Consider the following 25,905-nt stretch of genomic DNA (forward strand, 5'->3'; position numbering starts at 1 on the left):
GATTAACAAACACTGTGGCTTTCTTCTTGCTTTGTCCTAAAATGCTGGGAGCAGTGATAAACTAGCAGCTTGCACTTGGCATTTTAATATCACTCTGCAAGGTATTTATTTTCTTTTAACTGCCTCTATTTAGAGTCACAGCTTGGACTGGGTCCAAATTGTATTCCTGAATAAATTAGCTAATTCTGTACTAATGCTCTAGTTGAACCCTCTCTGCAGCAGCAAAATTACACACTTAAGAATACACACTATTGATTGCTGTTTCAGTCTAGTTTTGTAGATTATGCATATCACCATGGCACAAGAACGTAGCTAAGGCATTACAGGTAGATCAGCTAAATATTTCCAGTCAGGTTTGTAAGAAATGTGTATGAGGGGACAGCACTGGTTTCTGAGGGCAAAGGCACAGCACTTTGAAAGGGGCAACAATTACCGTAGCTGATATCTGACTCTTGTAAATCCCTGAGCTTTTGCAAGTGCTGATGGCAGCTGATTGTTAGCACCTGTAAAGATCTGTGACTTTGCCTGTGCAGTTCAATTTCAAACTGTGTTGGCAAACAGGTTACTTGGTGCTATATTTGATATCAGGTGATTCACAAAAGTAAACAAAGGATGGAGTAATACTTAGAGGGAAAACATGACCATTTTAAACAGCAGATGTTTAAAGCAGCAATAGAGAATCACTGAGTGGGGGAAAGTGGCTGTTTTAAACAATGGCAGGTGTTTGAATAGAGAAAACAGGGGATGACACTGCGGGGTGAGCGGCAGTTTGATACACAGTTTGACCACAGCAAGAAAGAATTTAGAAAGACTCTGCTATATTAGCTTTTGGGTGTTAGCTTTTGTGTTGTACCCATCTCTGCTACTTCTCCTTGTTAAAACTCGTTTGTTTGTTTTTAAATGCCATCAGTGTCTTTCCATCACTACTTTTAAGGCACATGCTCTTCCTTTTTATGATTAGGTAAAGGGACCCCTGACCATTAGGTCCAGTCATGACTGACTCTGGGGTTGCGGCGCTCATCTCGCTTTATTGGCTGAGGGAGCTGGCATACAGCTTCCAGGTCATGTGGCCAGGATGAATAATCCGCTTCTGGCGAACCAGAGCAGCGCATGGAAATGCCGTTTACCTTCCCGCCGGAGCAGTACCTATTTATCTACTTGCACTTTGATGTGCTTTCGAACTGCTAGGTTGGCAGGAGCAGGGACCGAGCAACGGGAGCTCACCCCATCGTGGGGATTCAAATCACCGACCTTCTGATCGGCAAGGCCTAGGCTCTATTGTTTAACCCACAGCGCCACCCGCGTCCCTTTTAAGATTACATTTATTTATTTATTTATAAAAACATTTCTATGATGCAATGTCATAAAATTTCAGCGCAGTGTGCAACACCACAAAACACAGTGAAACACAATATATATAATCATTAAAATAGTTGGCTAATTAAACAGCTTTCAAGAGACACCTGGAAGTCAAAAACGAGGAACCTGCCACATCACTGCTAGAAGAGAGGTCCACAGCATACGACTGTTTACACTAAATGCCTACCTTCTAGTTGAGATCTCTGTAACACAAGGGACAACTAAGAGAACTCTTCACTAATCTGAGTGAATAAGCTGGTATGCAAACGTGCAGGTATTCTGGATCCAAATTATTCTTAAATCAGATGTGGACTGGACAGACCTCAAACAGAGAACACCTGAAAAACAGAGGACTATCCTCTGACAGACCTTCAAAATAGAGGCCTGTCTTATTTAAAGTAGGACACATGGTCAACCCTAACTATTTTTTCCCTTTCGAAAGAGCATTTCTGATTTCATATGATGTTTGCTTAGTTTTTAGTCCTCAAAAAAAGCAGGACGATTGTTAAGATTGTTTTCAAAAGTATTCAGCTGGAACAAAGTGATCTCATGCCATTGGTCCCAAACATGTTTTTACAGTCTGACAGCTCAGAGCAAATGAATTAAGTATAAGAGAAACTCCTGCAAAGCTTAACCTGAATGAATGCCTAAGGGCTGGAGTAATTTCACAGTGAGATAGCCAGTATCATGAAACCAGTCACTCAGGTTTTTAATGGATCTTTTTTTCCACCTGTGAGACAAGGAATCAATGCAGAATGCTTAACAGCCTGCACATCTTTGCCTCCCAACAGGATGTGGTGATTATTGCCTTGTTTTTGCATATTCACTTCTTGCATGAATAAATCAGCAATGGAATTAAGCCAAAGGGTGGCTGATAGGAATGAGATCCAAACAGGAATAGACAGAGGTATGTGACTCATATGAAATGATAATGAAGCATGGGATAGCACAGCTGGGTTCAGGCACCAAAGCCGAAATCAGATACCAGGAAGTATATTCCATTTCTCATTTATTACTGATTAACATTTGCTGGTGTTGGAGAAGGTCAGCAAGGAGTGGGCAGTGGTGGGTTGCCACACAGCAGAGGATGAGAAGCAAGAGGAGGCAACTGGCATGCTCCTTGTAGGCCACATCTGCTGCCCCAAGGCAACTGCCTCACTGGTGGACCAGCCCTGTGGCTTGGGAGGAGCATACAAGAGAAGGTTTATATGTTGATTCTCATGCTGCTGTTTTAATGGTATGTCATTACTAGCCACCATAGGTCTCCGATGCACAAAAGCTGTGATATAAGTGTTTGATTTTATTTTTACTTTTACTTTGTAACAAGGCGAGAGGATCTGTTTTCTCCTTGAAGACATGTACTTTGTTAAATTTAAGAAAAATAAGTGTATGTCTTAATTGTCTTAATTGTTCAACACAAACCATATTCAAGAGACTCAGATCTTGCAATATTAAACTTTACACTTCACACCTATGAAGAAGAAGAAGAGTTTGAATTTGATATCCCGCCTTTCGCTCCCTTTAAGGAGTCTCAAAGCGGCTAACATTCTCCTTTCCCTTCCTCCCCCACAACAAACACTCTGTGAGGTGAGTGGGGCTGAGAGACTTCAAAGAAGTGTGACTGGCCCAAGGTCACCCAGCAGCTGCATGTGGAGGAGCGGAGACGCGAACCCGGTTCCCCAGATTATGAGACTACTGCTCTTAACCACTACACCCCACATCCAAGTCCAATGGCATATTTGGACAAGCTACATCCAAGTCCAGTTTTGCTTCTGTGCAATGACACTTAAGATTTTTAAATGACTGCCAGCTATTGCCTACAGACACTGGGATAAACCTCCCAATGCTGCATATATAAGTTGTACAGTTGGCAGTGCATCCATATAAAATGGGAGTGGGAGGGATTGGAAAGCCCCTTTGATATAGTCTCTTCAATGGGAAATAGCTACTGTTGTGGAGAGGAAGCAGCAAAAAAGGGGGTTGATATATATTTTTCTTCCTCTCCAGTCTGAGTCAGAAGAGACAAAAATGCCAGGGTCTGGTATGACTGCAAGTGTTACTGGTAATACTCTGGAAAATGGGAAAGGAAATGGAAACTTAAGTTTCAGGAAGTGCAAATGAGTTACAGATTAATCTTAGGTACATTACCTCATGGCATGAAATCTGGGCTTGCAATTCTTGAATGTTGCTTGTTGATATGGGCTTGTCCTGGATCTCACGATGAGCTCTCTCTATTAGTTGCTGTAAATGTTTCATCTCTTGTTCATATTGCTCATACTGTACTACTGCTTCCTAGAGAGGAAATATGTCAGGACCAGGGGGAATACAGTGAAAGCACACCAGAAAATAAAACACCTATTGTGTACATGTGTGTATCATTCTCTTTAGGACTATAAATGCTATAAAAAGCTAGATATTTGTAGTGCAAGTAAGACGCCATTAACATTTTTACTACTAAATACTTTTTTTAAACTTACACACTTTAAATCTGACTTACAAAGTAATTAATTTGTTCCAAATGTTTGTTGCAGGGTTATAACATAATTACTGGGGGATGGGATGCAGATCACTGATAAACCAGAGGTCTAAATTTCATTCCAGGTTGTTTATCATGTGAAAAACGAGTGGTTCAGTATTTTTAGTTTGTAACTTCTGAGAGATAATGCACACTTTCTTTTGAGTAATATAGGCAACAACCATTTTAGGCACGTCCAATTGACGTGCGATTGCCAGTGTGCAGATCCTTTTGGACTGGGAATAGGGCAGAATCATAGCTGTCAACTTTCAGATTTGAAAATAAGGGATCAGCAGCCTTGAAAATAAGGGATCAGCAGCCTCACCTGTCCCGGGGACAGTCTACGGGATATCTAACAATCTGGGATAGCAGCGGGAAGCAGTGGGAAACGGTGCTGGAATAAGGGAATTTCCCGCAAAAAAAGAGAAGGTTGACAGCTATGGGCAGAATGGGGGCGTGATGGGGGCGGGGCACACTTATGTGTGTTCAACTGACACGTGTTAGAGGCCAGGAATGGAACCTCTGCACAAAATGGTGGCCGCCTGTATATATCTGTATGTAAATGTTCTTAAACTAGCAACGATTCTAGAAATTCAAAACACGTTTTTCTTTGTTAAGAAAGCTCTTAAGAAAAAATGACATTTACTCCAAACTGTGATATTGCCACCTCTTTTCACATTCAATTTATACTTGCCTGCATTATGTTGTACTGCTGAATAGCAGTGTGCTGTAGATGGCTAGCATCCTCCTGCAGCCTGAGGGCAGTGTGACATATTGGTAGCATGGTAACCACTTCTTCAGGAATCCGCAAAGCACTCTGGCAGATCTGCACTGCATGAACCTTTGGCTTCAGTGACTCCATTTCAGAAAGCAGATGCTAGAAATAACATGAGTGCGATTAAAAAACACAACTTCTCATGCCTCCATTGACCTCAATAGCCTTTTACTAAAGTGAGCTCAACAAAAATCTCAAAATGTGTGCTAAATGATTTATTGGCAGGACATGTTGAAAAACATTCTCTACTACATTTTCACACTTTAGAAAATCAGTTATATGAGGTAATGTGTATAACAACAACTAAAAGCATCAGCACAAAATTGCCATCTACAGCTGAAAATAATTAATATTACCTTTTGGATTTGACTGAGCTATGCAGGAAAAGAATCTGAGCAATTTATATTTAGAGAAGTTCTTGGGGTTGATTGTTTTGTCTTTTTAAAATATAACAACCAAATATATTTAGCTATTCAGTGGGTGATTTCAGTTCAACTGGAGGACATACAACAGTATCATGAAACACTGTTTTCTCAAATGTCTGTTTTTATAACACCGTAACAAAGTGCCATCAACAATGAAACAGGATTTGTCCTTAGGAAGACACTAACAGGGGATGCTAGAGAAGAATAAATTCATAGGTCAAGTAATTTCTACGTTCTGAATGGACCAATTTTTCCAAGTACTATTGTTCAAATAATTTAACATTTCCTACACCTACAAAAACAGAAGTAGAGTGCATAAAATGGGTTTCCATCCCACCTCAAAGCAGGCCCCAAACAGAACTTAGTCACTTCAGTCGATGTAAATAAATTTCCATCTAAAGTAATACTTTGCTGCTCTCCTTTCACAAAAATTATCTTATAATCAGTCTAACCTGTCGGTGAGAAAGTTGTTCTTTCAGACTCAAACGGCTGATCTCTGAAGATGTCAGAGTTGCTTGGGCTTGTTCTAAAGCTGTTTGAAGAGCCTTTACCTCAGTTTCAAATTTCTTCATATCCTGGGGGAAAAAAGTACAGAAAAACTAGGAAAAACACAAACCACATTAAACTTGCATTAAGATACATAAGTCAGTGGTGTTATTTTAAGTGATCTCCAAGCCTCTGGAAAATGGAATACATATCATATGCATTCTCTGGCATATTATAGTTCCTCATCTTCTACAGGCAGCGACCATTTCAGATTGGGTTCCGTTCCCGGTCCCCGCACACTTCAGCAGAACATGCATAAGCGTTCTCTTCCCCCATTCCCAAAGTACCTGCATGTCAGCAATTGCACATCAATTGGACACACCTGAAACTGTTGCCTCCTGTACAACTTTCCGTCTATTTCAATGTGGCTTGCATAGGGGAACTGTCCTGGGCATTGTGCCCTAGAAATGCAGTATATTTATTTATTTAGGCTCCTAAGTATATTTATGTGTTTAAGCAGGGTGTCCTACAAAAAGTTAAGATTAGAATAAAACATATACTGTATTGCCCTGAATATAAGCTGCACCTTTAAAAGTCAAGGCTTATTTATGGGTGTGGCCCACCTCCTGGCTCTAATGCCCTGAACGGGGGGCAGCCAACGCTTGGTTTCCAGCTCCCCAAGCCGGCACTGGCATTCAGTTCCAAGCTCACTACGCACCCGCCTCCTGATACTACAGCTTCCCAGCTCTACCTCCCCAAGCCAGTGTTGGAAGAGACTTGGAAGTGGCAGGCGGACTGCGCACCATTACCCCATGCTCCCTGGCTGCTTCCTGGTGGGGGGGGGAGCCACGCTACTTTGCCAGCAGCCTTCCCCCCAGCAGCTTGGGGGAGGCTTGGGAGACACGGCCGGGGTGGGTGCCGTTGTCCCACCCCCCCAACAGCCCTTGTGAGCAGCTGTTTCAGCAGCAATACTGTAAGGTCATGAAGATAAGCCACACTTTAACTTTTCACAATCGGAATTTTGGAAAAGAAGAAGAAGTGTGGCTTATATTGGGCCAATTTGGTAAGATTACAACAAACATTACTAAGGAATAATCACAAGAAGATGTTTTATATTAGCCTTGTGCAGTCATAGAGCAGACCTGCAACTGTCAGCTAGATATGAAGGGCACTCCGAATACCTTGGCTGCATCCTGAACATTCTGCAGTCGCTGTCTGATCACTTGCTGCAACTCCTCAGTCTGCCGCCCAAGCTCTGACACTTGTTGAGACATCCCTTTGGTTGAATACACACTCGCCAGATAGTCTATCTTCTCAGTCATGGCTTCAAGATCTCCATGGATCTCTCCAGATTCTTCAAGCATGGCCTAGGTGGGAGTAGTGACAGAATTTGTTTCAATATTCAGATTATGATTTAAAAAATGATAGGCTAAAGTTTACGTTCAACCATATTGTGCCAGCACTCAGACTTCATAATGTTATCCCCCCCCCCCCAATAATATGTTTGAATAGTGGCTTGCCTCAGACCTCAGAACCAAGGCATAAGGCATCACAAGGATTTACTAAGAATACAGGTATCTAAGAACTCCTCTCTGATTCCTGCCAGAATTCAGGAAGCACCCACTGGTGAAATGAAGATCAAGCAGGAGTCTAGAAACTGTCATTTATACAGCTGCTGTCAGGTGTGCGTGCAGGAGCCAGGCCCTGTGACCAACAGGACTCTGCAGGACTGGGGCCTTCCTAAGTTTGTTCTGAAGAGGCAAGGCGCGGCCACACAGGTAAGGCCGATTGGTAACTCACAGCACCTGGTGGCAAGAGCTGAGAAGGGATACAAAGTCAGCATTTTCCCTTTGGCTCTTTGCCACAGCAACACGTTCCCTGCCTTGCTGCGTTTGACTCCTTGCTTCTTGATCCTCGGACTCCTGACTTCATGACTCCTTGCTTCTTGATCCTTGGACCCTTGACTTCGTGACTCCTTGCTTCCTGACCCTCAGACCCTTGGCTTCTTGACTCCTGGCTCTCTGACCCTCGGACTCTTAGCTTTCCGACTCCTGGCTTCTGGACTCCCGTTCCTGCTCCCACCCCGCCATCTTGCCCCCGGTCCCGACGTCCCCAGCTGGGACTTCAATCGCCCGTGAACCGGACCTTTACAGCTGCCTCACTGCATTTATGGTCTATCATCATCCACTCCCCTGAAAAGATACCAAAGGGAACTCTTCCTGGGCCTATTACTCCACCAGAATTGTCCAGGTAAGAGAACAACATAGAGTTCCCAGTGGATGAAGTAATCACCACCCCCCGCCCCAATAACCTATGGAGAACTATTGTACCAAGTCTTTATCTTAACAAAATGAAGTGGGCAGCTGAAAATTTCTGGTATTTCTAACACTATGTAGTAAATTATGAGAACCTACTAAGCAGCAGTTTCATTAAGCCATGTAGTTAATGGAAAACTTATTACATGATGACTATCTGCAGTACTTGAAGCACGAAGTATAAAGTAGTTGTCTTATTTCTATAGGGTTGCTAGACTGAGACAGGAAAATTTAGCACTCATTCCTCTAAAGGTAAAGGTAAAGGGACCCCTGACCATTAGGTCCAGTTGCGGATGACTCTGGGGTTGCGGCGCTCATCTCGCTTTATTGGCCAAGGGAGCCGGCGTACAGCTTCCAGGTCATGTGGCCAGCATGACTAAGCCACTTCTGGTGAACCAGAGCAGCACACTGAAATGCCGTTTACCTTCCCACCACAGCGGTACCTATTTATGTACTTGCACTTTGACGTACTTTTGAACTGCTAGGTTGGCAGGAGCAGGGACCAAGCAACGGGAGCTCACCCCGTCGCGGGGATTTGAACCATCGACCTTCTGATCAGCAAGTCCTAGGCTCTGTGGTTTAACCCACAGCGCCACCTGCGTCCCTCTCATTCCTCTAGTGATGAGCTATTCATCAACACCAATACTTTATGGAGCCAGGAGTAGACTGTATTAGTCTGGACAGGGCCTTGTGTGCCTCACACAATTCTATTATACACATCCTCTGTTGCAATATTGAAGGTACAAAAACTCTATCTCAGCATGTGATTAGAGACATCCAAATACACTCTGTACAAAAACAACAACAACCCCAATTAGTATACAAACCTCTGTGTCAATCTGTCAAAACCCAATAAGGAAAGAACTGCTTACTGGCAACAAATGTGAGGCAGGGTACTTTCTTATGCCAACGGCATTACTTAGCACAATAAAAACATTTTCATTTGAGCATCAGTGGGGCAGGAACGCATGTTGTTTGATCAGCTACTTCAATTTATTTTTATATATAACATTTATGTAGACCTGGCTTCCAGCATTATATATCATGTATATATTCTGATATTATATATCAGAAAACAGCACAGACTTCATAATTTCATTTGCTAACACAATGGTATTATAGTTCAGAGGTAGAAACTATCTTTGGTGCAACAATTTGTGCCTTCATATATTATCTGAAAAATGTTTTTTCTATAATCACCTGATGAGTCAAAAATTGATCACGAAGCTGAGTGGCAGAATTCCATGTAATGCTCCCATGTGTTAGGATTTTAGCTTTTTCAATCCATTTCAATATGAATTCTAGCATCTCATTATATTCTTCTAAGTGAGAAATGGCCTGAAAAGACAAGTAAAATCTACTTCAATAAATCCAAAGTACAGTCTTGCTTGCAAAAATACTTTTGGTTTCTGAAATGTTGTCACTTTATTTACCTAGCAATTTTCATTACTTCCATTCTTCTAGTTTCTTAACATTTACACTTCTCGATTACTGTTCTAATGTGCTGATTGCATTAAAATTGGTACATTTGCCATATGCCTATTATGCCTACTTCTTACGCAGATGAAAATTCGACATGGAAGAATTAGAATGTATTGATGTCAAGGTGTGGGAGTATCACTGCATACATACTAAGATAAATTTGGCTCTATCACAAATGACTGCACTGCTTGCTTCCCTGATCTACAACACCTCTTCCTTTATTGACTGAACTATGTTTTGTGAGTACTCGCACAGACTACAAGCAAAGGACCAGTCCCTTTTAAGGGCAAGCAATATATTGCCCTACACAGAAATATATCAGGCAGTTGTTTATATTTCCAAGATACTTTTCTGGACATTTAGTATATTGAACAATTAGGATTATTTAAACCATATTTAGGATTATTTTAAACCACTAGAAACTACTGTTAGTCACTCAGTAATATTAGCATGCAATATATCACATAGGCAATTGGTATAAGCTCATGGAAGACAAGAGGCCACAGAGTAACAGCAAACACGCGTCCCCTGGCTGAGTGCCTCTAGTGGATAAAAGTGAGTCATAAGGGCTTTATGTCGCTTTCAGCCTTACTGTACTTTCTGAAAAGCCCTTTGAACTTACTGGATTTTAAGAGGCCCTCTAAGACTGCCATCCTATGCATATTTACCAGAGTAGGCATCAAAGGGGAAAAAAAGTTGTGTTGTAAAGCTGTATATTTTTTAAAAAGTCTAAAAATCTTTTAAAATCTTAAAGACATTATCATCTAAGGATAAACATAATTTCCACTTTCATCCCTTCTACCATGTTGCCACAGTAGTGTATTCTGCAATTTAAAATCAAAATTCATGCCAAGAAAATCTGAACTCTGCAATATGACCCAAAGATACAAACTAAAAATACTTGCATATTTTTGCACAATTTTTCCTGTATTCTGGTTTTGCTAGTTATTGTTTCGGGGTAAGGAACTAGGCAAGGAGCTGGCAGCCTCAACTTAACCTACTGGAAATTTCACTTTGGCTTCTCAAATTACCAGCAGACAATGTCTATATTCACAGTTTAGATGGCAGGAGACTTGGGGGGGGGGGGGCAAACGTGAAATTCCCTGGAAACTGAATTCTGTGCACAGTACCATGTTCTCTGTGCTCCCATGGAATGGTGGTGTACAGTGGTACCTCGGGTTACATACGCTTCAGGTTACAGACTCCGCTAACCCAGAAATAGTACCTCGGGTTAAGAACTTTGCTTCAGGATGAGAACAGAAATCGCGTGGAAGCAGCGGGAAGGCCCCATTAGCTAAAGTGGTGCTTCACATTATGAACAGTTTCAGGTTAAGAACAGACCTCCAGAACGAATTAAGTATGTAACCAGAGGTACCACTGTATTAAGAGTCCTTCATCCTGCTATTATCTGTTTCAAAAATACTTGAACATCTCAACAATATTTGAAATTGCATTACGCTAATGTAATACTATACCTGACTCAGCTTTGATGCCCTGTACTCAGCCTGTCTAATAGTTTGCTGGTGGAGAGCAGTCAGTTGGCTTATCTTGCCAGCCAGGTGCTTAGCCAGCTGAGGATTCTGCTCTGCAAAGTCCTGGACAGCTGCATCGAGTTCCATCAGCTTTATGTTGCAACTGTCCAATTCTTCACCCAGTAGCTGGAGGGAGAAGAAACTGCATTACTTGCCAAAAAAATGGAAAAGACTGAATGAAAAAGAGAAAAATGGGCAGGTTGTTTTCTTTCAAAGTCTTGTGAGTACTGTTACACCATTTTCAGCATTTTTTTGTATGGAATGAGAAGGATGTGCAGATTTCTCTCCTATAGCTTCCAGCTCAGTTTCTTTGGAGTGGCTGGTAATTTTCCTCCCACGCATGCAAAAGGAGTTATTATTGTTATACTAAGCACTAAGGTAAGAGTATGGACATGAACACACTCAGAGAGAGAGAGAGGGGGGGGGAGAGAGAGAGAGAGAAAGAGAGAGAGAAAATCATTGACCATACCATGGAGTCGTACATCTAAAAGTGAGAAGTTCCCAATACTATATATACGGTAGTCAGCCCAACAATTTGTAGGATTAGATGTATATAGTATGCACAATGAGACACAAATGGGGGATTTAGATATCTATACATTTTCTCTATTGATTTAAAAGTAAGAAACATTGATAGCTCTCTTTTTAAAGAATGACATAAAGACAATCATATTGATCACATTTGCACAGAATGATATGCCAGAATTTTGGCTTATCGTGGTTTAGCATGAACAAGTAGCATGCTACTGCAGTTACTCTCATTTTGTTCCTCCTTTGGTGGGAGTAATGTTTGGCTGCAATATCCAAACCATGGATCAAGTTTGTTGCTCCTTAACCAGACATATTGCTAGCCAACCTTAAGCCATGAGTACAGTGGTACCTCAGTTTAAGAACAGTCTGGTTTAAGAATGGTTTGGTTTACAAACTCAGCAAAACCGGAAGTAATGTCCTGGTTTGCAAATTTTACCTCCATCTAAGAACAGAAGCTGAACGGTGGAAGGGCACCGGCGGTGGGAGGCCTCATAATAATAATGATAATAATAATAATAATAATAATAATAATAATAATAATAATAATAATAATTTATTTGTACCCCACCCATCTGGCTGGGTTTCCCCAGCCACTCTGAGCGGCTTCCATAGAAACCAAAAATACACTAAATTTAGGGAAAGCACACCTCATTTTAAGAATGGTTTTGGTTTAAGAACGAACTTCTGGAACGGATTAAGTTCGTAAACCGAGGTACCACTGTATTTGGTTTACTCATTGTTATTTGTTAGAGAGTAATGAGCTTTAGATATAATGGGGGAATCAAGCTTCCTGGTTTATCCCACTCATGCCTGGGGAGAAGCAAAGTGGAATCAACTAGGCAGTGTGCATCAGCATGCAGCTCATTTGCATTAGAACATGATAAGCCAGAAAGTTTGGCTTATCCTTATGTGTGAAGATGGCAAATTCTCAAGCCATCTTTTGCTTTCACACTTGCAAAAATGACTAGCATCAACTAATGATTTCTGTGTGTGAATAAATGATCACAGATCATCAGAGAGCAGAGACATCAATCGTTTGCAGGATCCTCAAAGAAAAGCTTTTCATTAAACTTTCAGCTGCTCCATCAGCTCACAAGAAATAAATTGATACACACACATACACGAACCAGCCATTAGTCAAATGCAGTCTTAAAAGCTTTCACGTATGATACCAAAGGGTGATATCTTCCCACTTTCATTATAATCCTTCTCTTTCCATGCTCCAGGTTTCATAACACAGTACAGGGGAAGTCCAAATTGTGTCCTCTACATGTTGTTGGATTCCAGCTCCCATCAGCCTCAGCCAGCATGGCCAATGGGACTTTCAGTTCAACATCGTGAGGGCACTAAGTTGGCTATCCTTGATATAGATTTTTTTTGTGGTAAATATTTGATTCTACAAGATTATTAAATAGGGAGTGATTCTGTACAAAGTAGAATCTTATTTACCCTTTGATCCATTTTAGCTTGTGTTATGTTATTTGTCTTCTCCTTCAGTTTAAATAGAATTGAATCGAGCTCTTTTGCAATCCCTTGAATCTTTTGATCAAATTCTTGATTCAATGCTTTGCTCTGCTGAGCTTCTTTTTCTTTGGCTTGAATCTGCCAAAAAACCAAAGTTAAAAAAGAGCAACTAAACATGCTGGTTTACTATACATCAATTAGAGAGAATCAGTGTGACCACAAAATTGTATGTTTATTATGTATGTAGTTTTGCATTTCCTTAGACAAATGCAAGAAAGTTGTGGCAAATTAACAGAGTCTAACAGTAATTTTTTACACGAACTTTTGCAGCCAAGTATCTCTCCAAAGCGTGTTCTCCTTCACGGAGAGCACGTGTTGCGGTGGGGGCCGCCAGGACACTCCAAAGTTGGGGGCAGGCTAATTGATCGTTGGCCACTGATGCGATTGGGGCTTCCCTTGTTGTTGGGAAGAACTTATTGTCGTCATTTGTTGATTGACAGCCAGAAATGCTAAAACTCCTTGCACGAGGCTAGGGCTTCCTCTTTTCGACCGTGCATCAGATTGCCCGCCCCCCCCTCTCTAGAATTAAGGGTTGTTCGCTTTGACCTTGCTATGCCTGTCATGGGGTCATCTGCTCTTGGGGCAGGGGCCCGGTAGGAATTTTGTCCATCTGGCTGATTGGCTGGGGTCATTTGGTTTTTGCCTACTGCGTAGCAAATCGTCACAACTTGTAAGGTTGTGGTTAGGCATTGGTTTATGGTTTGGTTGGTTGAGGGGCAGTGGTTGAGTGCCTGCCCTTGGTAGGTTGAGTGCCTGCCCCTCTAATGCTGCTGCTGCAAGGGATTCCGTTAAAGGAATTGGGGGCTAACTATTGCTTGTCCACTCTGTCAAGGGGGCTCGGGCCATAGCAATGAGCTCCTGGTTGCATTTGGGGTGAGGGCAGGTTCCCTGCTCCATCGCTACCCCCAAGTGTATTCCCCTATTCTGACTTTCGCATCGTGCAGAATGTCAGTCTGCCCGCCATGGTGGGGGCAGATAGTCGCAACCAATGCCTAAGCAACCACTCACAAATTTGTATTTTAATAAAGTTGTGGCCAAAATTATGCCAAAAATCTTAAACAAAAAATTCTGTGTGATGTGTGAGTTATTGGGGTGGCCCTGGGGACCTCGACACGCAATAGAATACTGGGACAAGAGCATGCTTCTGTCTTGCTGTATGTAAGTGAGGAGTTTGACATAGGGCTCAACTGAGACTTCTTCACTCCTTCTGTCTCCCCAGCTGGCCTCTTGGCCAAATGTGTGTGTGCATTAAGTAAATTGCATTCAGATCCCTTGAAAAGAAGGCAGAGTTAGATGTATATATGGAAAGCCCAGATAAGCTCCTGCTGCAAGAAATGGTTGCTGTACAGTAGTGCCAAGGACCAAGCAAGGTGGGATAGGGAAAAATGCTTTAATGATCTCTACCAAGACCCATTTCTATATCCACAGCCGTATGGGGGGAGGAATTACACCCATTTTGTGGGGTTGGGATTGTACATGAGTGCATGTGTGGATTTACTTCTCATTCTGCTATTACATGACTCCATTTACAGAATCGATAGTATTCACTTCAAGTATTTTACCTGTTCATGTATATTTACAAGTGCCAATCCGACTTCTGCTAACTGAAGAGAAAGCTCTGAAGGTAAAATGGTATAAAGTCCCAAATATTTGTTCTGCTGTTGTTCAGCCATTTTCTCAACAGCCTGGCGGTGAATAGTTGCTTCGTTGAGGAGAGACTAACAGGAAAGAGAAAATATTGCCAAAAGAGTGGAGAAAAATGATAGGTTTTAGAGCTTCACATTTCATACGGTTACAAAATAATGAGTGGTGTTCTCTGAAATTTGTCTCCAATATGTCAAATCTCACCCACCTCAGTGTGTCTATTTTGACAACAGAGATAATCTAAGATAATGCTGAACCCTTTTGTATGCCCACAGCAAGCAACCTTGACCTGGATACTTCTGCATCACTGGAGTCCTGTTACTTCCAGAACAATGATAATGAGGGAGACCAGCTCAGTGAGCAGTGTCTTAATCTTCCTCACATGATATTTCTTGGGAAGTAGGATAGTAAGAACCCCAAACGACTGCACTTCTTTTAGCCTGTTGCCAATATTGCTTCCTCTCTAGTATCCTCTGAGTGATGGTTCTTTGGGAACGTCATCAACCTCAGGCGTCCTGCTTTTGCACACATCAGTCATAGAGGCATTTGGCAACCATCCAGCCACAGCACACACATCAGAAACACAGCTTTAACTGAGTCTTTGAATAGGATTCACCTAATGTGTCCCATCAGCAGAAGCCCTGCACACTTGCAATGGGGATTTCCCCCTGCAACACTGGCTTAGTGGATGGGTGAGAGAATCTCCAGAACAGTGCTTTTGCGGCAAAGAGAAGGGCATATTTTCTATCTGGAAGGCTGAAATGCTTACACTGACTGAACGATCAACTTAGCACAATGCTGAATTCCTCCTTAACCTTGTCCAAAGCAGAGCCTCACTGCAGGAGTATTTCATTCCAGGTCACCCTGCTCTCTGAACCAGCTGGCCACCCTTTGTCTTGATTACAGTTTGTACTGTGCCTTGTCAACAAATCTTGATGCTGTACTATTCTTGTGTTCTTTTTCACTAACACATGGTCTGCAAAACTTTGCAATCCATCCACTGCCTTATCTCTATTTCTGGCAGTGGCTTCCATGTTGGATTCAGTCACAATTATGAAACCAGAAATATGGGGGAGAAATGCAAAGAACTCATTCTGATTTAATCATAAAGCTGGTTTTGAGTTGTTACTCGGATGCTATAAGCATATAAGTAACATTTGTTTTGCACTGTAAATGGAGATAATTTAAAAGGTACAGCGGCCTGCTCTGCCCCCATGTTTTTTTTATGAGACACTTGACAAATATTGTATTACATAATCCATTGTATATATAATTAGAACACTGTAATAGGTAATTTTGGGATTCCCTTTATTGGAAGTTTTAAAATTTTTTTTGAAAGGAATCTGTGAGAAATACTTTAGCTATAGGATTTCACTAAATCAGTGGTGTTCATGCTTCATATCCTAAAGGAATCCTTTTAAAACTGAATTTTCTCATGTCTGTCTGCTGTGGAACCTCAGTTTGCTGCAAAGAATGGTGTGGTACATTCTAAAATTTGCACAGGGCACCACAACCACTCTCTACAGAAACACCCAAATCTACAGAAACACACTGGCACTGTATACAAGTCTGACATACCTGCAATTCCCCAAGCTGAGGATCTATCTCAATTGTAGGATTTAATAAATATTCTCTGGCTTCCTGAATCCAAGACTTCACTTTATTAATCTCTTTTTCAACTTCTTCACGCTCTTTAAGTTCTTGTTTAACCACTTTCCCACTTCTTTTCACCTTTTGTTGCATGCTTAAAAATACAAACAACATTTTAAAGATTTGAGTAGCACACTTCTCCATACATTTGTCAAAAACTTGGAGTACATTAGTGGACACATTCTATTATTTATTAAATTTGTCATTTATATTTTAAATGGAATATAAATGTTATTATTATGGCTGTTAGTAAAGGTAAAGGGACCCCTGACCATTAGGTCCAGTCATGACCGACTCTGGGGTGCGGCGCTCATCTCGCTTTACTGGCCGAGGGAGCCGGCGTACAGCTTTCGGGTCATGTGGCCAGCAGGACTAAGCTGCTTCTGGCGAAACAGAGCAGCGCATGGAAACGCCGTTTACCTTCTTGCCACAGCGGTATCTATTTATCTACTTGCACTTTGATGTGCTTTCGAACTGCTAGGTTGGCAGGAGCAGGGACCAAGCAACGGGAGCTCACCCAGTCACGGGGATTTGAACTGCCGACCTTCTGATCACCAAGTCCTAGGCTCTGTGGTTTAACCCACAGCGCCACCCACGTCCCTAGATTATGGCTGTTATAATTAATTAAATCAGCAAGTTTAAGTTACCTATCCTAGGCTGATGGAAACCAATATTGTGTACTTGTACAGTTTAAACTGTTATATTCAACAGTGAGAAATTCACAGAATATATACAATTATGGATCATAGCCAATATTTACAGTTTAAAATAGCTTTTTCTTACTTCTGGCATCTGTCTTGCATTGCTTTGATTTCTTGCATGATAGGCATTTGCTCTTGGGAACCAGAGGCTATTTCTGTGTCCCGGAGCATGCTAAAAGCCTGTTGCTTCAGCAGACCCAGAGATGACAATTGTTGTTCAAGTTCCAGAATGAAATTACTGTGATAATCCAGAAGATCCGCAAGTTCATTCTTTGAGGCCTTTTCTACTGAACCTTCTGGTAAGCGATCTTGCAACTGATCAAGAGTTTCTGTTGCTTTTTTCATCTAAAGATGAGATTTTAAAAAACCACACACAATAAAAAACATTTCCTTAAACTCATCAGTCACAATAATTTACAACCATTTTAAAGGCTCTGAATTGCTTTCCCTTATATTTTACAGTTGTTTATATTTAAGCTTTCACATAATAGTAATATTTTTAAAAATAGTTTGCTACTCACAATTGTACTTCTGTAATTAGGTTATAGTATGTTTGATTTTGTTAATAACATGCTTACTAAGCATGTTACAAGACAGTGGTGTTTTGTAAGCACCACTGGACACAAACTTAAGATCTAAGTAGCACTGCTATCTCAATGCTTCCTAGCTTGTTCTGCAGCTGATAATACTCCCTCCCACCTGTTCCCAGTTCATCAGGAGCTGCAGCTGTGGCCCTGTGTGGCTGTGGGAGTAAGGGCAGGCGGCTTCAGGGAGCTTCTGCCCAGGGAGAAGTACTTCACAGAGTGTCAAGGGTGGAGTCTCAGGTGCTGCAGCATGGGCATCGCCAAGGGGGGGCAGGGGGCAGCCCCCCATCAAATAAAACAATAGAAATACTTAACTAACTGACCAATCCCATCGGTCCTGACCCCCTAACAAAAATCCTGGCTATGCCCATGTGGTGCAGGGAGCCAGTCAGTTTCATTGCTGGGCTCCCAAGGGGAAGAGCTTCTGGGGTGGACCAGAGAGAAGACCACAGGAGTCTAGTCCACTCCAGGAGCATAAAAGGAGGACCCGCCAGGCCTTCTCCATCCCTTTCACTGATCTTCCCATGCATTTGTGCTCTCTTTCAGATTGCTGGTTCTTTCCTACTTCCCTATGGCAGAAGAGGCATTGGGCAATTGTCAACCCCTGCTGTTGAAAAATAGCTCATCAATCTGTAGGTAGGCTGGTTGAACACGTGGGTACCCGCCCAATGCCTACACCAAACCTGTTATGTAATCAATAAGTTGTGATCTGTTTATCCAACTTAGATTGTGTTTGTCATATTTTATTGCTTGTTCCCGCACCACACACAGCTACCCTGTGCATGGGTCCGCAATGTTGATTAGCTTGCTTCATCACATCACTGTAAGATATGCAGTTGATCCAATGATAAATTCTTTGTTTTCAGTGTAACCCATCTTCTTAAGTGGTATTTATTTCCATGTATATGTAAAATATTCTTTTCCTATAACTCTTCATTTTACTATTTGAATATTGACATTACAAATGCAAAATATACTTGCACAGAATGAGTAATAATGAATAAGAGATACCAAATAACCTTGATCCTTATACCTTATTGTTAAATACATTCCATTTCTGCATTGATTCTTCCAAAATCCTCTCCTGGTCTTGGGCAACACTTCGGAGCCTTGTCCACCGTTGCCAAACGGTTGTCATGGACCTACTTATGGTTGCCTTGCTGGCATCGTTGCCTATTTTCTCTAGGCGGCATGCCTTCTCCTCCAATGATGTGACCTTCCCATGAAAAGAGTTCACTACAGACACCAGTGACTGAGGAAGCAAAGAGAATGATTTTTCGTATCTTATGAAAATAATTATTTTTTTTAGCATATCTTATGCTTCATTAAGTGTGTAGCATAGCTGAAACAGATTGTGTTAAATTAAGGCCTGTGGTTTCAGTGGAGAAAATATGACCTGACATAATTCAGAAGCTTTACCTTATGTGATATTAATTTTTCTTCTGCTTCAAGACTGGAAGTTGCTTTAGCTACAGAAAATTCAGATAATTTCTTCTCAGATTCATTCATCAGGTCAATAACTTGCTGCCGTGCCACTTGATACTCCTGCCACTCAGAAGCACAACTTGAAAAGAAATCAAACAATGGAACTTATTTCTGAGTAGGCAATGGCATGTATAGTTATTTGAAATCAATGGCAATTAAAACCCGCAGTGCTTAACTTTGGCTGGATTGCACTGTAAATGTTTTATAAAATAACAATAGTAAGGCAATGGCAAAATACTGATAGTAAATATGAATGATGTGAGGCAAGGTCTTTTAATTGCATTTAATTCATTCAAATTATGATGGACCAAAAACAAACAAGCCTACTACTCTTTTTTGAGAAACAGCCCCTTTAAATTTATTTATTTATTTAAAAATACTATAAACCGTGTAGTATATAACAACTCTAAAGCAACATACACACAGACACAAATGGGGCTCGGATCCATAGAAAAGTGGTTCAACCCTAGGAGTCAGCAACAGAACTAGCAACAGAGGTAGATGCTTGCCCAGCTCATTGATATCTTTATGGGAACTGCTCCAGAAGCCAGAAGAAGATGGGTATGTCTCTGAACCTGCTATGACTGGTTCAAAATGTTGACTGCAGGGCTAATCTGAAAGTGGGGAGGGTACACCACCACTGAGCACCCTAGCAGGAAAAAAATCTACCTTTTTACAAGCCAACAACAGAAGTCATGGATTTATCCTCCCATTTCCCAACAGCTGCCTTTCTGAAAAGAGGACAGCAACTATCTTGTCATTTTGTGCGACAACCATCTGCTAGACATATTATCTGACATTTCAAAAACTGAAAATGTACCTTTGCAGTTGTACTTTCTGGGCTTGTGCTTCTTGTTCTGATTCCACACCTTTCTCTTCTAAAGCCTTCACATTCTGCTCCAGCTCCTCTTTTCCTGTGACTTGAATAAAGGGCTCCATGTCGGCCACAAGGGTCCGCAGTTCTCCCAAATGCACACGGAATTGCTTTTCAGTGCTAAAAAAATCTATATGGTTCTTTAGATTTTCCTCCGAGTTCTCCATATCGAGGCCATTGCGTGCCAACTGTAGCAATTCCTGGGCGTCTTCAAGCCAGTCACCAGCAGTCTGGGAAACCTGGTAGTATCTTTGGCACAGGCTATATAATTTATTCAATTTATCCTGAAAACAAACAAATTAAAATGACATGTATGGTCGTTAAGAAAAAACACCACTTATATAACATACATAATTAGGGAGGCTGTGATAACCAGCAGGTTTGATTTAACACAGTTCTGCTAAAATGAACAGCGATGTTGAATCCACCTTCTGTCCAATCTATCTGGAAACCGTACTGGAGTTTAAGAGCAGGGATGACTAATGCAAAATACATGCATTGTTGAATACAACAGATAACACCTGCATTTGGAAGTGCATTCAAGTGTACATATATATATAATCTGTATTCCTAAAAGTGTTACTAGAGACACTGAATGGTTTCTATTAAGTTCCAAGATCATGGAGTGGGAAACTCAATCAAAATAAAGGGACAGGTTTCCCACATTCCTGCACAAAATATCTGCATTAGAATTGTCTCACTATTGCTCATTATTTTATGAGAGACAGATTTCCCCTCTTCCACAAACTCTATTAAAGGGAGCTTCTCTTAGTAAAAGCCACTGATGATGCCCAAGAAGCAAAGTTATGATCCTACAGCATATTTACCATGGAGCAAGTCCTACATGCCTCATGTTTATGGCCAGACTGTTAGTAGAGTGCATTATGCTCATGTCCACAGCATGAGGCAGATCAGACTAAAAGGAGAGAGTAAGTCTCTATGCAGGGATGGATTAATCCATTGCTAGATTTTTAACATTAATGGTCACAAACTGCTCAGCTGAGCGTTCATTTTCTTAGGTGAAGTATATTAAAAATCCCAACAGAACAACTGTGCAACAGGGCAGGCTGGATGCCTTAAGTATAGAAGCCGATGTGCTATATAAAATTAGTTTTGATCTGATCAAAGACTGCAATTTTAAAAGTAGGAGAATTTTTTTCAAATGTAAATAAAGTGGAAGTATACAAAAATAAACATTACTTCCCATCTTACTGTTGGTTTTGTTTCATTTTGAAAAATACAAATTTCATTTTATGGTTTATTATCATTTCTATTTTAAATTAGATACATACTTGGGCACCAAAGTCTTTTAAGTGATTAGGACCTTGCCTCTATGGTCTCAGGAGCTGTGGACTAAAAAACCTTTGGTGTATAATAACAACTTTTGGGTTTTTTTAAGTGGCATTTACATTGCATTTGCTGTTTAAGGTTCTGTTGGCCAGGTTCTCTGGTAATCCTAAACCAGGAGTGTAGGCACCTGGAACAAAACACAGCCACTTTGCTCCTCCTCTGATTCTACTGATCTAACCAGATCTAAGCCATGGTTTGTCTTGCTCCAGAAAAACCATGAGATATACACAAAGTTTGATGTTCTGAGTAGAAGCACCATTCAGATATGATGCTAAGCCAAACCATGTCTTATATAGTGATAGCACAGCAGTATGAGCAGGACAAGAGCAAAGTGGCTACTTTTTTTGCTTCAAATTGTAATGATGATGATGATGATGTATTTATACTACACCCACTCTGGGTGGCTTCCAACAAAATATTAAAATACAATAATTCATCAAATATTAAAAGCTTCCCTAAACAGGGCTGCCCACATCCTTGCTTGTTCACGCATAACCATAGTTTGGCTAAGAATTAGGAGCAAACTGAGCCAATGACAGCCATACTACCAGCATGAAATCTAAAATTGGCTTCAGCAGGTTAACCCTGGTTATTATGCCATACTGATCATTGTAATACAAATCTTTAATTCCTTGTCTTCTTAATGTTGGGGGAAAAAATTAAAGGAATGCAAGATTCACTGACCTGCCGCTTGTGTATTGCTTCTTTCACTTCACCATCAAGTTCAGAGAGTTCGGCAAGACTATTTTCCAAGTCAGCAGGTATCAGTTCTTTGGCCTTTGTGTATTTCTCCTTTTCTTTACTGCTTAGTGCTCCCATTATCCTTAGGCTGGACTGAACTTCTTCCTGCTGAATCTGAACTTTACGAATCTCTTCCTGGATAATGTTTAGCTTTAATTCAATACTCAGTTGATCGTTCAGTTCTGCCTTAACGTGCCTCAGCCAATCAAGGGAGCGACAGATTTCAGTTTGAAAATCTATGCTTTGCACCAGTCTGTTTTCACACTCTATCACAGTATCACCAATGGCAGTCTGCAACGTCTTCAGCATCTCCTGCCAAGTTCGCACCTGATGATTTGCTCCTTCATGCACAGATGGGTCAAGCTGGGAGGAAAGCATCTCAAGATGTTCAGCTATGCGTTTCAAAAGGATCCCAGCATCCTGAAGACTGCCAGCCAAGGAATGGTACATTTTCAGTTTTTCCTCTGCTGGGAGTGTTTGTTCATTAACTTTTGCTTGCTCTTCTTTTACAGAATTTAGCTGCATCTCAAGTTGCTTACACATTTCTTCATGTTCTTGATATGCTTCTATCATATCTTCCAACTGGTTTACTTTCTGTTCTATTTGCCTTTTTAGTTTGTGATACAAGGTGGTAAGCAGCAGCATCTCCTCTGGCAGCCATGGTTGCCCAGTGCTCCGAAATGCTTCCTTCTTCTGGTTTAATTCATCAACAGCAGCACCAAGGTTTATGACTTCAGCCAGGACGCTTCTGTAATCTTGCTGGAGTGACACAGCTTCTTTGGCTAAGAGGGTAAAAGGGGCCTTATGTAGGCTCACTAGTTGATCTTCCAATTCAGACAGAGCCTTTGTTGTCAATTCAATTAATGATGCATATTCATTACGGGCCAAGATTGCCTCTTGGACTTTACAGAATTTGTCCTTAGCCAGAGAAACAATCACACTAAATTGTTGAGGCAAGGCATTCAGCTTTTCATCAAGATAAGAACGATCCATTTCATTGAGTGATGGTAAGATTTCCTGGCCATCCCTTTGCAATGTCAACAGAAGATTTTCATATTCAGAGCACTGCTCAAGAATTTGATGATACTTTGCTAATTGGGAATAAAGTTCAGAATTGCTGTTCATTAAATTGATCTCTGGGAATGAAACAATATCAGACTGCTTAAGCCAGTGGCATAATTTATCCAAATCTTCCTTGAAATATTTTCTAGAAACCATATGTTTCTCCAGGTCTATTAGTCGCTGGCTACATTTTTGAAAAATAGTGTCATACATGTTCTGTAGCTCTTGCAGTTTCTCTAACACTTCAGTCTTCTCTTGCTCTGTTGTTTCCTTCATTAATGTCCTCCCTTGAGACCACAGTGCAGATATTTCACTCTGGTAGGCCTTAAGGCTGGCTTGTGTACTCTTACAAACCCGGATCTGTTTGCTTACATCTTCTGGTAGCAAACAAATATGCTCATAGAACATTACCTTTTTCTCATGTTGTTGAATGTGATTCATTGCTTGAAAGGCTGCCAGGAGGAATTGGGTTCTTTCAGACAATGCCTTATTCAGGTGCTTTCTCCTCTGACCAACCAAATCGCTAAGGCAATCCACGTGATTTTCGGCATCTGATAGGCATTTCTGGAGCACCTGTCTTTCATTAAGCCCCAAATTAGTCATCACCCTACTGGCATCCTTTGTAAGTGCTTTCAAAACAAGTTGTTTGGCTTCCACTTCACTGCAAATGGTGAGATGATCCATGAGGAAGTTCTGAGCCAGCTCAGGTGGTGGACTGTGTTTGAGAGCTTCAGAGATGCTAGGTTGCTGCTCTTCTGCCCATTCCATTAATTCCTGAAGTTTAGTCTGCACCATACTCAGCTCTTCTAATGTGGTGACAGACAGCTGAATTTTCCTCTTGATAAGGTCCTCTAGCTGGATCCAGCGCTGCTCAAAGTGTCCCGTCTGCTCTTTTACTAACTCTCTGTCATCCAGATTTAGATGTTCTGTTATTTTCTGCTTCTGATCCTTCAAGTCTTCAAGAGCAAATCGTCTCTCCTGCAAAGCCAATGCTAGCTTTTTCAAGGCCTCTAGATGGGTAGTGGTACTTTCAGCATCCGATCTGTTAAAAACAAGTAAATTAAGAGCACAACTCAATATAAACAATAGCACAGGCATTGGGTGGGGGGAAGATGTGTTCAAGCAATGTGAAAATCTGAAGCATTCTTTTCATTCCCTAAGGGCATTAGAGATTTAAAAATCATATGTAAAGCAATCATTGCGAAACACACTGTCACTGCAAAGTTCTGTATAACTGGAGATGTCACTAGAGTGCATAGGTCTTTGCCTCCAAATATGAACCCCAAGATAAGCATTGCAGTCCCCCGTGTTCTTCTGTTGGGTTATAGACCAAATATGTCATCTCCTCTCATCCATCCAGTCACCCACCCACCAATCTACCTGCTCACCTTGGCACCTGCTTAGCCTGCTGCTGCTCTGGCAATGGTGGGAGGAAGCAATGCCAGTATCTTTCTTGCTCCTCCTCCCTCGCTCTACCTGGCTCTGCTACAGCAGCAAGACAAGTGCAGATACCACTCTGAATTGTAGTTGTGGGGACTGGAACTTTATAAATGGGTGGAAGGTGGGCTGGAGAGAGGAAGATTGAAGATATGCAGATGGGTATATTTTTAAAATATATCTCAAAAAGGCTTCAAAAGGTCATGCTTTTCTGAGAGTTCTCTATGAAACCTTGTAAAAACTGAACTTACAAGGTGAGCTTGAAGAGGAGTTCACCCATCTAGGTACACTATCCTTTCAATCATTTCAGCAAACCTTTGAGGCATACTGTTAACTTAAAAGCATCTACACACACTGCCAGCTCTTCAATCTAAAATATGCCAATATCTCCTATGACTGTAACATTGCCCTAACCCTATTGTGCCCACAAGCAGTGCAAGCATGTGTTTAGACTTGCTCACTCTTGACTTGCTCATTCTCTTCTTCCATTTTCATAGTTGGTCCTGAAGGAGAGAGGGACTTATGGAGGCATTATAAATAAATAAATAAATAAATAAATAAATAAATAAGCAAGCAAGCAGGTAGGGGGACATGAGTGTGGAGGCTGTAGGAGGGCCGATGCTCAGTACTAGAGCACATGCTTTGCATGAATGAAGTCCTAGGCCCAATCTTTATCGTAGTCAGTGAAAAAGATCCTAGGGTAGCAGGCCTAGTAAAAGTCTTTATCTAAGCCCTTGGAGAGCTACTTCCAATTAGCACAGACAATACTGAACTAAATGGACCAAAAGAGCTCAATATATTCAAATTTTCTATTCATTACAATTTGCCTTTTAGAGGAAAACCCTACCAATGTGGCTTCCAAAAGTACAAGTGCAACATTTACAACAGAATAGATTTAAAACCAGAAAAGTATAGTTCTAGACTCTAATGAAAAGTGGTCACCTTAGCAATGTCTGTATCAAAGAAGTGTTACAGATTTTATTGACTCAACCCACAAGCCCCTACCTTGCCAGGTTGTCCCATTCTTGTGTAAACTTTTCCAAAAAGACTTCTACTACGTTTAGGCGGTCATGGTAGTCCTTTGTCCTCTGAAGATCTTCCTCCCTGTGTAGGAGCACATTACTTGTTTGAAGGCAAAGGTCCAACCAATGGTTGCTCAAGCGTCCTACTTCCTTGTGCTCTGGTGACTCCTGTCCTTGGGTTAGTTTGCTCACCTTTTCAGTCACAGCTGTCAAAGCTGTCTGTTTAGACTGCAGCTTCTGACTGAACTCCTGTATGAGGAGATACAAAAAGGAAAATGGTAATGAATTAACAACCTGAGAACTAAATGAGAATGTATAATGCATTCTATTTAGGCTGTATCACAAAAACTTGTAGAAGACAGATCATTATTCTTCTGTTTCATGAGATGTCAAGATTTCTGTTTTGACAAT

At 41.2% G+C, this 25,905-nt stretch overlaps 1 protein-coding gene across 15 annotated transcripts in view; it reads right to left on the bottom strand.

The window, feature by feature from the left end:
• SYNE1 (spectrin repeat containing nuclear envelope protein 1) overlaps positions 1-25,905 on the bottom strand; it is a 285,408-nt gene that overhangs the window by 102,368 nt on the left and 157,135 nt on the right. For 13 of the 15 annotated variants that reach the window (XM_081187171.1, XM_081187169.1, XM_081187161.1 and 10 more), the window contains 15 exons: positions 25,478-25,743; positions 21,917-24,077; positions 19,829-20,166; positions 18,943-19,087; positions 18,557-18,775; positions 17,022-17,284; positions 16,167-16,332; positions 14,507-14,662; positions 12,870-13,022; positions 10,833-11,015; positions 9,076-9,213; positions 6,742-6,927; positions 5,527-5,649; positions 4,569-4,751; positions 3,508-3,651 (listed from right to left, as the gene is read on the bottom strand). In XM_081187171.1, the coding sequence (XP_081043297.1) occupies positions 3,508-3,651; positions 4,569-4,751; positions 5,527-5,649; positions 6,742-6,927; positions 9,076-9,213; positions 10,833-11,015; positions 12,870-13,022; positions 14,507-14,662; positions 16,167-16,332; positions 17,022-17,284; positions 18,557-18,775; positions 18,943-19,087; positions 19,829-20,166; positions 21,917-24,077; positions 25,478-25,743 (4,824 nt within the window). Of the gene's footprint in view, positions 1-3,507; positions 3,652-4,564; positions 4,752-5,526; positions 5,650-6,741; positions 6,928-9,075; positions 9,214-10,832; positions 11,016-12,869; positions 13,023-14,506; positions 14,663-16,166; positions 16,333-17,021; positions 17,285-18,556; positions 18,776-18,942; positions 19,088-19,828; positions 20,167-21,916; positions 24,078-25,477; positions 25,744-25,905 lie in introns of all 15 variants that reach the window. The other 2 variants (XM_081187166.1, XM_081187168.1) reach the window with 1 other exon arrangement.

Source organism: Podarcis bocagei, assembly GCF_964188305.1.
Source record: "Podarcis bocagei genome assembly, chromosome: 3".
Taxonomy (NCBI): Eukaryota; Metazoa; Chordata; class Lepidosauria; order Squamata; family Lacertidae; genus Podarcis; species Podarcis bocagei.